Here is a 12,790-nt window from a genome sequence, read left to right on the forward strand (position 1 = left end):
CACCCGATTACTGTTCAAAATGCACCAGACGTCAGAGGCTTATCTGTGGTGCTGTGATGAGAAACCGTCAACATAGGCAGTCGAGCTCAGTACTTAATAACTACGTTTCAAAACTTTCCCCCACAACCCCAGTCCAAACACTATCGATGGGCATTCATGAGATATATTTTGTCCTGGGCCCGTCAGGCGTCACGAATCTCTGTACATCCCCTGGGTCTCTTATCTGCCCCACAGCAGCTGCCTACTTACAGCCACGGTACCATCAGCACAGGACACTGCCAACGATAGGCATTAGGCACCCCTCTCAGCACACGACATTGCCAACGGTAGGCACCCCTCTGGGACATACGACACTGCCAACAATAGGCACGCCTCGGAAACCGCCCGACGATAGGCACCTCTGGGCACAGGAAGCGTCACAGAACGCACCGACGGGCGTACAGCCAAGTACTTTCGATAAAATGTGTTCTCTAAACATCAAACTACTCTCGATAAAAATGTTTCGTCACCAAGCTACCACATATCTACAAATTTAGCGGTCATTTCTCCCCCGTAGTCGCCTGTAAAACACAGCTGCGTCCGGTTCAGCCCGGGTTACATCACAGCTGACCGCGGGCGGCTCCGCACAGCTGCTTACGTTCCATGTTCGCAGTCCTCTGGACCCCACGCGGCCCCAGCTATACACGATATGATCCACCATAAAGAGCATACAAAACTAGAGCGGCCAGCGTGGCGCCGTCAACGACTCGGCGGATTACACAGCGAAAGGACGGGCCGCGTATTCTGATCCTCTGCGGAGCATTAGAACTTCATACAGCCGCCTAGCGTCCATAGGGTTTAAAAGTACCATGATCTGCCAATGCATGAATCTCATCGAAACCTCGCGACTTCCCATCTTCGTCAAATCATCCATCTGAATATGAAAGGCCACAAATGTCACGGACATCGACACAGACTGACGTTCTCGGCGGCAGGGCCCATGCGGGTCCCCGAGGGCCCGCGGAGGTCCAGCAGCCCGGCGCCTCAGCTCGCTACAAACTAGTCGGCCGGACACCCCTTGCATCACAACCCACCGCAGCCGCCGCCGGCGGGCGGTATATGATGATATGCACTGTGTAAAATAGACGCTATTCTCTCTAACAGACGGACGGATGAAGCGACGGCGGCACTCGCCAGTCTCGATCACAAGCTGCCGCCCTGGTCGGCCGGCCGGCCGGTTAGTGGTGTGTTGTGTGGGGTTAGTGGTGAGAAGCTCACTCTCTCTTCCTCCGCGTCCTCTCTCGGCGCCGCCTGGTCTCGGGGGCAGCTGCGCAGCGTTAGCCGGTCTCGGCAGCAAACATCTTCATCTTCTCCTTGAAGGAGAGTTTCTCCGGCACGGGAGAGTGCTCCGGCTGGCGGTCCTGCATCAGTGCCAGCCGCCGAGTGCGCGGGTCTCTGTGGCGCGGGGGGAGGGGTCAGAGCCGGCTAGGTGGGGCAGGGCTCACGAGGCACGGCGCAAGGAGTATGACATGACATCGACGATGAACTCGGCAGTCTTACACAGGCACGATGATGGCGGAGCGGGCGCTCAGATCAGTCAATGCTCAGGAAATGATAAGACAAGGCTTACTTACAGACAAGGCCGGCAATTATAATAAACCAGCATAACGCCTTTTGGGGGCGACTAACGGAGCGAGCGAGAGGGTGAGCCTTGCACGTGCGAAATTTCGAGGGGGTACCTCCAGCTGACTTGTGCACGGCACCCTACTAACCGGTCTCTAGCGATGTGCCAAATTTGAGCACAATCGGCCCAGCCGTTCTCGAGATCTGGATGCGGCACCCTGCACGTGCGCACGTGCAAAATGGGTCCCAACTGACTTTTGCACGGCACCCTACTAACTGGTCCCTAGCCATGTACCAAATTTGAGCGCCATCGGTCCAGCCGTTCTCGAGATCTGGAATCGACCCCTGCACGTGCGCACGTGCAGCAGCACCCCAACTCCGGCACATGGATATGCATTGCCTAGTGGGTGCCTACCTGCATGCCAACTTTCAGCGCAATCGGCCAAGTAGTTACCGAGATATTGCAACAATTACAAAAGTGACACCTCTTCGTTTTGCACGTGGCACGTGCATAAGGGGTCACCCACATGCATCGGGAATCGTCCACTACTTGGTAGAAGGAATGAAGCTACCCTACAAAAATTACCGCATGTAAATCGGTCAAGTGGTTGCTGAGATATAAGCGTCGCAGAATCGTGACCACGGCCGGCCGGCCGGCCGGCCGGCCGCTCATACTCAGAAATTTCCGTTATTCTACGTAAGACTCCGCTCGCTTCGCTCGCTCCGTAATAAAATTGAAACCTGCTGCAGCTGCAAGTCTCATGTCTCCATGCAAGTCTCCTCTTCAGTAAAGCAGCTCACACTGACTTCCCTGTCCTCTTCACCATGACTAACACAAGCACATAGTAGCAGCATAGTAGCAGCATAGTAGCAGCATATGAGTGAGTGCATACCCAAAGCAAAAAACATGAACTCAAAAAAGAACGTTTATATGAATAGCCGTTCTCTAAACCTCAAGAAAAAGAAGAAGTTACTGTGGTCAGTTTACATGAGGACGCAAGATCCGGTCGACTATAGCAGATACAAGATTTGTAGAAATAAGCTTAGAACATTGACTCGCCAGTTAAGGAAAGACTTTGAATGTAAGATATCAGCGAGCATTAAAGTAAACCCGAAGGCGTTTTGGAAATATGTGAACAGCCGCCGAAAAGTTAAACCAAATATTGGTGATCTACGAAACGACCAGGGCCAACTTGTGAGCCAGGAAAAAGAGAAGGCCTCGCTCTTAAATGACGTTTTTTCAGGCGCATTCACTATTGAAAAAACGGATGTTGTACCGCAGCTAGAAAACCGTTATACGGGACCGTTGCTGGTCGATATACCAGTCAGCCTCTTCACAGTGGAGAGAAAGCTTAAAGCACTCAACCCCAATAGTGCCCCAGGAGCTGATGGCGTTCACCCCCGCCTTTTAAGGGAGTTAAGTGGCCCTCTCTCTCTTCCCTTGACCCTACTATTCAGAAAGTCGCTTGAAACGGGGTCTATTCCTTCAGACTGGAAGCACGGTAAAGTCATACCCATCTTTAAGAAAGGTGAAAAGGAAGACCCACGGAACTATAGACCTGTCAGCCTCACATCTGTGCCCTGCAAGATTCTTGAGTCGCTCATCCGTGATTGTCTAATGGATCATTTGCTGTCAAATGACCTCCTGTGCAAGGACCAGCATGGCTTCCGCCCCAGGCGGTCTTGCGACACACAGCTTCTGGACTCTATCGACTCATGGAGCCGTCTGCTGGAGGAAAAGACGGAGGTCGAAGTGATTTATCTCGACTTCCGCAAGGCGTTTGACTCCGTCCCACACAAGAGACTGATAGGCAAGCTGCGCTGTTACGGTTTTGGTGATCAAGTGTTGTCTTGGGTTGAATCGTTCCTGGAAGACAGAATGCAGCAAGTGTCCCTATATGGAAACCTGTCTGACTTGGTCCCTGTGCGGAGTGGGGTGCCCCAAGGCTCAGTGTTGGGACCCTTGCTCTTCCTTCTTTATGTCAATGACTTGCCAGATGCTGTCACTTCAAATGTGCGAATGTTTGCCGACGACACAAAGTTGTTCTCAGGCATTTCTTCTGAACATGATATACGAACTCTGCAGGCAGACCTGGACGCCCTCGTCGAATGGTCTAGAATTTGGCAGCTGCCATTTAACGAAAACAAGTGCAAGGTACTTCATGTCGGTGCAGCCAAGGATCACCACTCATTTCAAATGGGGTCGGCCAGACTGACAAACACGTCAGTCGAGAGAGACCTGGGAGTGCAAGTTGATTCACTCCTGAAGTTTCGACAGCAAGCGTCAACGGCGGTCTTTAAAGCGTCTAAAGTTCTTGCGGTCATCCGCCGGTCCTTCGCCTTTTTAGATGAATTCACCCTGCCTCTTCTGTTCAAATCTCTCGTGCGGCCACACCTGGAGTTCAGCAGTCTTGTTTGGGGTCCCTTCAATAGAGCGGATCAGAAGGCAGTTGAGAGGGTCCAAAGAAGAGCCACCCGGTTAGTGGTGAGCATCCGCCACCTCCCATATCCTGAAAGACTGAAGAGACTGAAGCTCCCGTCGCTGTACTATCGGCGAAGACGTATGGATATGATTCACGTATACAAGATGCTGCACGGCCATGTTGACACCGATCCTTCAGAGCTTCTGGCAACGAACCCTGAAAGTCGAACCCGAGGTCACCCGCTGAAGCTTCGCAAGCCCCGCGCAACCTGCCGTGCTAGAATGAATTCTTTTTCTGTACGGTGTATAAATGATTGGAACGGACTTCCAGCAGATGTTGTACACTCACCATCAGTTAACATCTTTAAGAACAGGCTGGATGCGTACTGGGAGTCGATCTGGTACTCCATTCCTGCTACCGACTGAGAACAGATTGAAGTTAAGGAAATGGGCGAGAACGGGCCCTACAGGACATCGTGCCTCTTGCCCCGATAACATGAAGATGAAGATGAGATACCAACCTCCCTCCATTTCCTATTCTCACCATTCAATCTCTCCTAAGTAGTTCCTTCGCACACCAGTCCTTTCCTCGCACCTGGACCTATAGTTCAGAGATACCATACCCGGTCCTAGTTCCGTCTCACGATGCCCGTCCTGCATCACAGTTCCGGTCCCGCCTTATGGCTGGGGCCATAAGGGCCGGCCGTCCAGTCTCACCTGTACACCTCCTGGGCGCCGATGACGCCTGGCGTGGCGCTGGCGTCCACACTGGAGGAGGTGGGTCCCTCGGGCGGCGAGATGCTGGTAGCGGCCATCATCTGTCGCGCCTCGTCAATGAACCGGTCCGGGTCGTGGTGTCGACCGCCGCCGGCCGGCTGCAGCGGCGGCGGCGGCGTGCCGGCCGGCTCGTTCAGCTGCACGCGCCGCGTGCTCACCACAGACGCCACGGCCACCTCGGGTTTGGGCGGCACGGCCGGCGGCCGCAGCTCACCGGCCGTGGTCACCGCGCCGAACGACACGGTGCGGCCGGGCGGCGGCGGCGCGGCCGGCTGAGCGCGCGCGCGCGCCACCGCCGCCGTGGCTGCCGCCACCCGCTGCCTGTCCTCGTCCATCTGGCGGCGCTGGCGGTCCTCCTCTATCTGGCGGCGCCGCTGCGCCTCGCGCAGGATGCCCTGCTCCGCCTGCTGGGCGGCCTCCAGCTCCGCCTGGCGCCGGCGCACCTCGTCCGTTCGACTGCCGGCCCCCGGCGCCGGCGGCCGCTCCGGCTGCTCAGAGCTCGGCAGAGCCGGCGGCTGCTCGGACGGCGGCGGCGGAGGCACGTCTGAGTCGGCGCGCGAGTTGTTCATCTCCTGGGAGAGGGTCAGTTCATGTTAGTCGAGCTCACTTCCAGGTGTTTCTAACACACTGGACAATCGACGTAAAAACATTTAACAACCCCTGGCCCATCTAACCGTCACCCTGACTCATTTAACCATTCTTATCAAAATACAGTCATGGCGTCATACTCTACTATTCGATGCCAAACGTACCGGGTCATCATGCTAACCATTTCAATAAAAATTCACCAATACGATCATTCATCATCGCTGTCAAACATACCTGGTTATCATCATCATCATCTTCATCCTCGTCATCGTCATCGCCGCCGAGGTCACAGCGCTCCTGGAAGCGCTTCTCAAGCACCAGCGCCTGCAGCTGTTCCTGCTCGCGGCGGGAGCGGTTCGGCAGTCCCTCCAGGTACTCAATCAGCTGGTCGCGGTACTTGCGGGCCACCTCCTTCTTGCGGTTCTCCTCCTGCTGTGGAACGGGACGGGCGGGCGGTTAGAAAGAGACGGCTAACAGCGCGAAGAACGTGACTGGGCGCGAGATTGATAATAGTGAGCCAGTACATCATCAGATTCATGATCAGACAACTTGGTAAGATAGTCTGAAATATTTACTCCGCAACGGACAAGTCCCTTCATTCAGAGCTGTATTCTGCAGCAAACTTTATGCAAAAGCGGGATCTTGAAAAGGGGCCTACCATTGACAGTCAAAGCATGCATGGCCAGGCCCTTCCACAGACCGGCTGGTTTTCCCCAGCCTTCGGTTCCCTGCACCCACCTTTTCTCGCTCCTCGCGCGTCCACGGGTTTCCGGCGTCATACCCAGCCTGCTGCGCCGGCGGCGGCGGTCGCTGCGGCGGCTGGCCGTACAGCGGGTGGGTCTGCGCCGGCGGCGGCGGCGGCGGCAGCGGCTCGCCGTACAGCTCCTGGGGCGGCGGCGGCCGCGCCGGCGGCGGCTCCTCGAACCGCACCGCGGGAGCGGCCGAGGCGGGCGGCGGCGGAGGCGGCAGGTCCGAGAAGCTCTCGGTGCGACTGCGGCGGCGCTGCGCCATCGGCTCCGGGCCCGACGGGCGCCGCTCGCCGTACGGAGACGACAGCGGCGCGCCGCCGGCGGCGCTGTGTGGCGGCAGTGGGGGCCGGTCCGGCGGTGCCGCCGGTGACGCGGGGGCCGCACTGTGGGGCGGCAGGGGCCGCTCCCCGTACCCGGGCATCCCGCCGGCACTGGAGTGGGGCGGCGGCGGCCGATCGCCGTAGGGCAGCGCGCCGCCGCTGGAGTGCGGGGGCAGCGGTCTGTCGCCGTACTGTGATAACACGCTGTTGTTGGCACTGCTGTGAGGCGGCGGCGGGCGGTCCCCATAGGACAACACACCGCTGTTGGCACTGGAGTGGGGCGGCGGCAGCGGCCGGTCGCCGTGCTGTGAAATTCCGTTCGACGCGCCGTGTGGGGGTAGCGGCCGCTCGTGGCGGTCCCCATACGGCGCCATACCTCCATCGGGAGGTCCGTGCGCTGAGACGGGCCGCTCATACCCATACCCTGTCATACCCTCGGCGGAGCCGTGAGGCGGCCGCTCGCCGTACATCAGTCCGTTGCCCGGCGCGCCGCCGTGCGCCGGGGGCCTGTCCGCGGGCCCGGGGCCGCCGCGGCCGCCCGGCTCGGGCCCCAGACCCGGCGAGAGCTGCTCGCTGTACGGCCGGTCCGGTCCGGCTGGCCGCGGCGGCTCGAACGCGCCCGGGCCCGTGTTGCTGTACGTGGCGCTGGAGTGCCGGTACCGCAGGTGCTCATGCTCGGAGACGGAGCGGGGCATCTCCGAACGCGGCCCACCCGGCATCTGAGGACACCGCGGGGAGCTGGACGTGAGCCGAGGTGTAAGATCAGCCAAACGTGATCGACAGATGAATTATGAAACTAGCTTTAAACCAAATGGGTCACCAAAATTATAGTTAGACAGATGCGAGAACGTCATCAGGTAGCATGACGTCACAATAAATGAACACAATAAAATGAAGCAAATACTTTAAAAGGGTCAACCAATGGCATACATGTGTTCAATTTCATGCCTTCCTTGTTTTCAATTAGAAATTGTCAATATTCGTCTTCACTTTTATACCTTCGGTAGAATACGAACAATAACCAATTATTTTACACCATTGTGGTCAATTTACACCATGACTTAATCTTGCAGTCACGGCGTCCGTTTCATCCCTCACCTGTCCCAGCATCTGTCCCGGCATCTGCCCGGGCTGTCCCTGCTGATAGTGGGCGTGCACGGAGATGGGCCGGGGCGGCGGCGCGGGCCCCGGGGCCGGGCCGGGCCCGCCGCCGGCCGGACCGCCCGGTTTGTGCAGGTTCTGCACAGAGCGCGAGCGGGCGTGCGCGGCGGTCGGCGCGCCGGGGCCCGGCAGTGCCGCCAGGCTGGCGTTGGACGCCGACAGGCTGAAGCCGGGGTTGTAGGTCTCCTGGTGGCCGCGACTGACGCCGGCCATCGGGCCGCCGCGGTCCCCGCCGTCCGCTGGGGAAGAGCAGAGGCGGTTAGCTGATCAATAGCGACTATAAACAAAGCATAAAATGCAGCATCTTTCAGTTGTTGCACCACAGTGTGACCAATAGAATATCAATGCATATAATAGCACAGAATGCGACTGTAGCTGAGCAGCTAAATGCTTTTCCCGAATAGCCTCCTTTGTGTTTCGCCTTTCAATGGGTATCATCGACATCCCCGCCCGTTCGCCAGCCAGTACTCACAGCTAAGCGCCGGCACGGACTTTGCGCTCTGGATGCGGCCCGTGGGCGGCATCCCACCACGTTCACTGGCACGTCGGCTCCCTGCGGCACACGACGAGACAGGCGTCACTCAGTGGGGAATGGGAAGGGCCGGGCTGACCATAAAGTACCTCACTTTGTAAATCGTGTACGGCATATTACGGTATAAAAGGAGCTATGAACAGCTAGGGAACCCAGGTAGCGTCTCTTACCTCATAACGCGTCTGTGAGCATTGTAGTTGATAGCTGTGAGAGTAGTCACACCCCTGGACACGTCTCTCACCTCTGGACACGCCTATCTCACCTCTGGACATGGTGGGTGACGGCTGTGAGAGTAGTCACACCCCTGGACATGTCTCTCACCTCTGCACACGCCTCTCTCACCTCTAGACACGTCTATCTCACCTCTGGACATGGTGGGTGACGGCTGTGAGAGTAGTCACACCCCTGGACATGTCTCTCACCTCTGGACACGCCTATATTCTCACCTCTGGACATGGTGGGTGAGGGCTAAGAGAGTGGTCACACCCCTGGACATGTCTCTCACCTCTGGACACATCGTCTCTCACCTCTGGACACGCCTGTCTCACCTCTGGACATGGTGGGTGACGGCTGTGAGAGTAGTCTCACCTCTGGACACGCCTGTCTCACCTCTGGACACGTCATCTCTCACCTCTGGACATGGTGGGTGACGGCTGAGAGAGTAGCGCCGTCAGCCGGTGGTAGACAGCCGCCTGTTTGGCCACGCGCAGCAGCACCACCGGACCCGTTTTCATCATGTACTCGGCCGCCCTGTCAGTGAGAGGAGCGGGGTTAATACAAGGGCGTTCCACGACAAATCGACAAGTGCCCTGCACCCTCATATTTTATTTTTTGCTTAAAATTGGTCTAATGGGTTGTGATGGGCGGGGAAGCCAGCTGTGGCAAGGATTTTTTTTCTTCGAACAACGGTTTCCGAGATATAGCCTCGGGCAATTCCTGGATGTCGCGCTGCAGCCCTATGTTTGGCGGCCTATAACTCAAAAACTATTGGTTTTCTACGATAAAAACTTTATATGGTTCAACTCACAATCAACCAACAAACATTTTGGCTATCTCGGATTTTCAATTTTTGAAAATTTTGATCACGTGACCTTTTGACCTATTTTTCGAAGAGTGACCTTGATATTTTCCCCACTGAAAGTTGCAATTTTGTCTGATGACGATTAAAGCCTTATCAATTGTCATTCATATGCGAAAATAAAAAAAGCGGATATCGCCCTGCGTTGACCTCAGGTCAGGTCATTTTTATGACCTGTCCATTATTACGAGCGGGGGCGACAGCGAGATCTCGAGAATAAAGCAAGATAGCGACAAGCGGTAAACGGTGCAGGGTACACACGGATAAGGTCTATAATTTTTACTACGGTCATTTTCAGGTCAGGTCAAAGATGACGTCACAGGAGCAAAAAGGAAGTCAAAATTGCGGCACTACATGAAGTTTTTCTCGAGTAACTTTCAAGGTATCCCAGCTAGGAACAAACTAATATCACCATCGTGATTCTCTCGTCGATCCGCATCGAAACATATGTTTGTTGACCTCGAAAGGTCGAAAGGTCAAAAGTTGACCTTAGGTCACGTGACCTAAGGTCAACTTTTGACCTTTCGACCTTTCGAGGTCAACAAACATATGTTTCGATGCGGATCGACGAGAGGATCACGATGGTGCTATTAGTTTGTTCCTAGCTGGGATACCTTCAAAGTTATTCGAGAAAAACTTCATATATATGTAGTGCCGCAATTTTGACTTCCTTTTTGCTCCTGTGACGTCATCTTTGACCTGACCTGAAAATGACCTTAGTAAAAATTATAGACCTTATCCGTGTGTACCCTGCACCGTTTACCGCTTGTCGCTATCTTGCTTTATTCTCGAGATCTCGCTGTCGCTTCCCCACGTCACGTGACCTAAGTTCAACTTTTGATCTTTCGACTTTTTGAGGTCAAAATACATATGTTTCGATGCGGATCGACGAGAGGATCACGATGGTGCTATTAGTTTGTTCCTAGATGGGATACCTTGAAAGTTATTCGAGAAAAACTTCATATATATGTAGTGCCGCAATTTTGACTTCCTTTTTGCTCCTGTGACGTCATCTTTGACCTGACCTGAAAATGACCTTAGTAAAAATTATAGACCTTATCCGTGTGTACCCTGCACCGTTTACCGCTTGTCGCTATCTTGCTTTATTCTCGAGATCTCGCTGTCGCCCCCGCTCGTAATAATGGACAGGTCATAAAAATGACCTGACCTGAGGTCAACGCAGGGCGATATCCACTTTTTTTATTTTCGCATATGAATGACAATTGATAAGGCTTTAATCGTCATCAGACAAAATTGCAACTTTCAGTGGGGAAAATATCAAGGTCACTCTTCGAAAAATGGGTCAAAAGGTCACGTGATCAAAATTTTCAAAAATTGAAAATCCGAGATAGCCAAAATGTTTGTTGGCTGATTGTGAGTTGAACCATATAAAGTTTTTATCGTAGAAAACCAATAGTTTCTGAGTTATAGGCCGCCAAACATAGGGCTGCAGCGCGACCTGCTGGAATTGCCCGAGGCTATATCTCGGAAACCGTTGTTCGAAGAAAAAAATCCTTGCCACAGCTGGCTTCCCCGCCCATCACAACCCCTTACACCAGTTTTCAACAAAAAATAAAATATGAGGGTGCAAATTTAATTTTTTATTTGTCGATTTGTCGTGGAACGCCCCTACAGTCAGAGGGGCAGGCTGAAAGGATGGTGGGAGGGGAAGGGTGGATGGAACGAAGCGCGCACACTGGTGGAGGTGGATCCAATTTATAGTCGCAGAGTCCGACAGGATTTCACAGTGCTGCCGCAATACCAGAACAACAGCTGCGGTTAGCACTGCTGGCAATACGTTAGCAACACTTTGTTTATTATACTTTATGTGTTTCATTTATTCTACTGAAGGGAGTTCCATGGTTCGATGTAGTCATTGGGCATGACGATTTTAGGGCCACCAGTACAAAAATACACACTTTTACAAAGGCCACATCATCACAGCAATTCCGTCGAGCCCTGACCACACCCGGCATTACTGCTCGCCTTTTCCTTCGCACCACGTCGTGTGCCACTCATGTTCCCAGGTTATACTGTGATCGTCCGTCCACCTGAGCTACTCCCATACCCCCATTCCCTTCCCCAGACTCACTGTTCCTGGGTGATGCCGATCAGGCCGTGCCTGCCACCTACCCTCCCCTCCTTCCCTTCCCCAGACTCACTGTTCCTGGGTGATGCCGATCAGGCTGTCATGCCGGCCACTATAAATACATCACTCAATGTTCCTGGGTGATGCCGATCAGGCTGTGTCCGTCCACTATAAATACATCACTCACTGTTCCTGGGTGATGCCGATCAGGCTGTGTCCGTCCACCTCTAAGAGCTGATCCCCGGCCGCCAGTCTCCCATCCAGGTCTGCCGCGCCGCCGCGCACCACAGACTTGACGTAGATGCCCGCCTGCTCCTGGCCCAGGCCCTGTTGGACGGAACGGGGAGCGGAAGGGGGACGTTTGTGATGAACCAGTGACGATATAGGTTTTTGGGAAAATAGAGATAAATCGTATTACAATAAAAGAATAGGTACCTTTTCACGCAGCATAAACAAATGAGCATCACAATGTGAGACAAGAAGTTCGACTGACCGCCTCTTGACATGAAAAAACGTCGACACTCCGGCGTTCTTACCTTGGCGGCCACGATGCTCAGGCCCATGCCGGTGTTGGACTTTTGCAATTTGATGAGCTGCACCTCGGGTTCGGCGGGCGGCGGACCGCCCCCGCCCCCGCCCGGCGGGCCGCGCGCCCCCATAGACCGGTTGGACATGGCCGACGGACTGCGCATTTGCTGTGGGGACGGCGATGGGGTGTCAAGGAGCATGAAGTGACAGATATAACATGCGATCAGCAAAGTTCTGAGAAGCTTACTGATTGGTTAAGAGCACTGCAATTCCCATCAATGTGATCATGACGTGCTTTACATACTTGTCAGTGTTTATAGCATTATTACGGCCTGGCGTGTTAACCCGGCAGTTGCTGGGGTATTTCGCCACCCACCTTGCTGGGGGGGGGGGGGGGCGTTAAACGCCCCCAGCCGATAACTCGAGAACCAATGGGCGCAGCGAAACGCACGAGGCGGCGAACGAAAGAGCGCGACGAGACGCTTCAGATGAGTACTTTAAAGTTGAATTTTGAGGTCACAGGTCGGGTCAAGGTCAGGTCAAACACCTGAAATCGGGCTTTCAGTAGCATGGACTTCAGGACTTCGCAATGGGCGCCTCTCGTTATAAACTCTGTCAAAACGGTGAACAATCCATCATATAAGGCCTACAAGAGTGTCAGCTCCATGTAGGGGTCAGTCAAGCATAGGTCGGGGTCAAGGTCAGGTCAACCGGGTAGGCACATATCCCCGAAAATCAAAACTGATATTCGCAGCCTGTGACACATGTTTCATAGGTAATTTTGGTCGTGGAACACGATGGTGACATTCATTTTATCATATGTGTACGTGTTTGGCTCAGAAAGTTCAATTTAAGAAATGCATTTATCATGGTCGTGAAGTAGTCACGAAAAATTGCCAAGACTCAGTTCAAGATTATGGAAAATGCAGAACGATAATCAATAA

At 54.4% G+C, this 12,790-nt stretch overlaps 1 protein-coding gene across 4 annotated transcripts in view; it reads right to left on the reverse strand.

The window, feature by feature from the left end:
• Positions 1 to 150: 150 nt before the first annotated feature.
• The window catches only part of LOC122369026 (afadin-like), a 56,721-nt gene continuing 44,081 nt past the window's right edge, over positions 151 to 12,790 (reverse strand). For all 4 annotated transcript variants that reach the window (XM_043343385.1, XM_043343384.1, XM_043343386.1 and 1 more), the window contains 9 exons: positions 11,855 to 12,013; positions 11,506 to 11,645; positions 8,783 to 8,901; positions 8,092 to 8,172; positions 7,557 to 7,858; positions 6,128 to 7,177; positions 5,624 to 5,821; positions 4,742 to 5,373; positions 151 to 1,434 (listed from right to left, as the gene is read on the reverse strand). In XM_043343385.1, coding sequence (XP_043199320.1) covers positions 1,317 to 1,434; positions 4,742 to 5,373; positions 5,624 to 5,821; positions 6,128 to 7,177; positions 7,557 to 7,858; positions 8,092 to 8,172; positions 8,783 to 8,901; positions 11,506 to 11,645; positions 11,855 to 12,013 — 2,799 coding nt within the window. In that variant the 3' untranslated portion in view covers positions 151 to 1,316. The remainder of the gene's footprint in view (positions 1,435 to 4,741; positions 5,374 to 5,623; positions 5,822 to 6,127; positions 7,178 to 7,556; positions 7,859 to 8,091; positions 8,173 to 8,782; positions 8,902 to 11,505; positions 11,646 to 11,854; positions 12,014 to 12,790) is intronic.

This window comes from Amphibalanus amphitrite, unplaced genomic scaffold (assembly GCF_019059575.1).
Source record: "Amphibalanus amphitrite isolate SeventyFive unplaced genomic scaffold, NRLGWU_Aamphi_draft 000999F_arrow, whole genome shotgun sequence".
Lineage (NCBI taxonomy): Eukaryota > Metazoa > Arthropoda > Thecostraca > Balanomorpha > Balanidae > Amphibalanus > Amphibalanus amphitrite.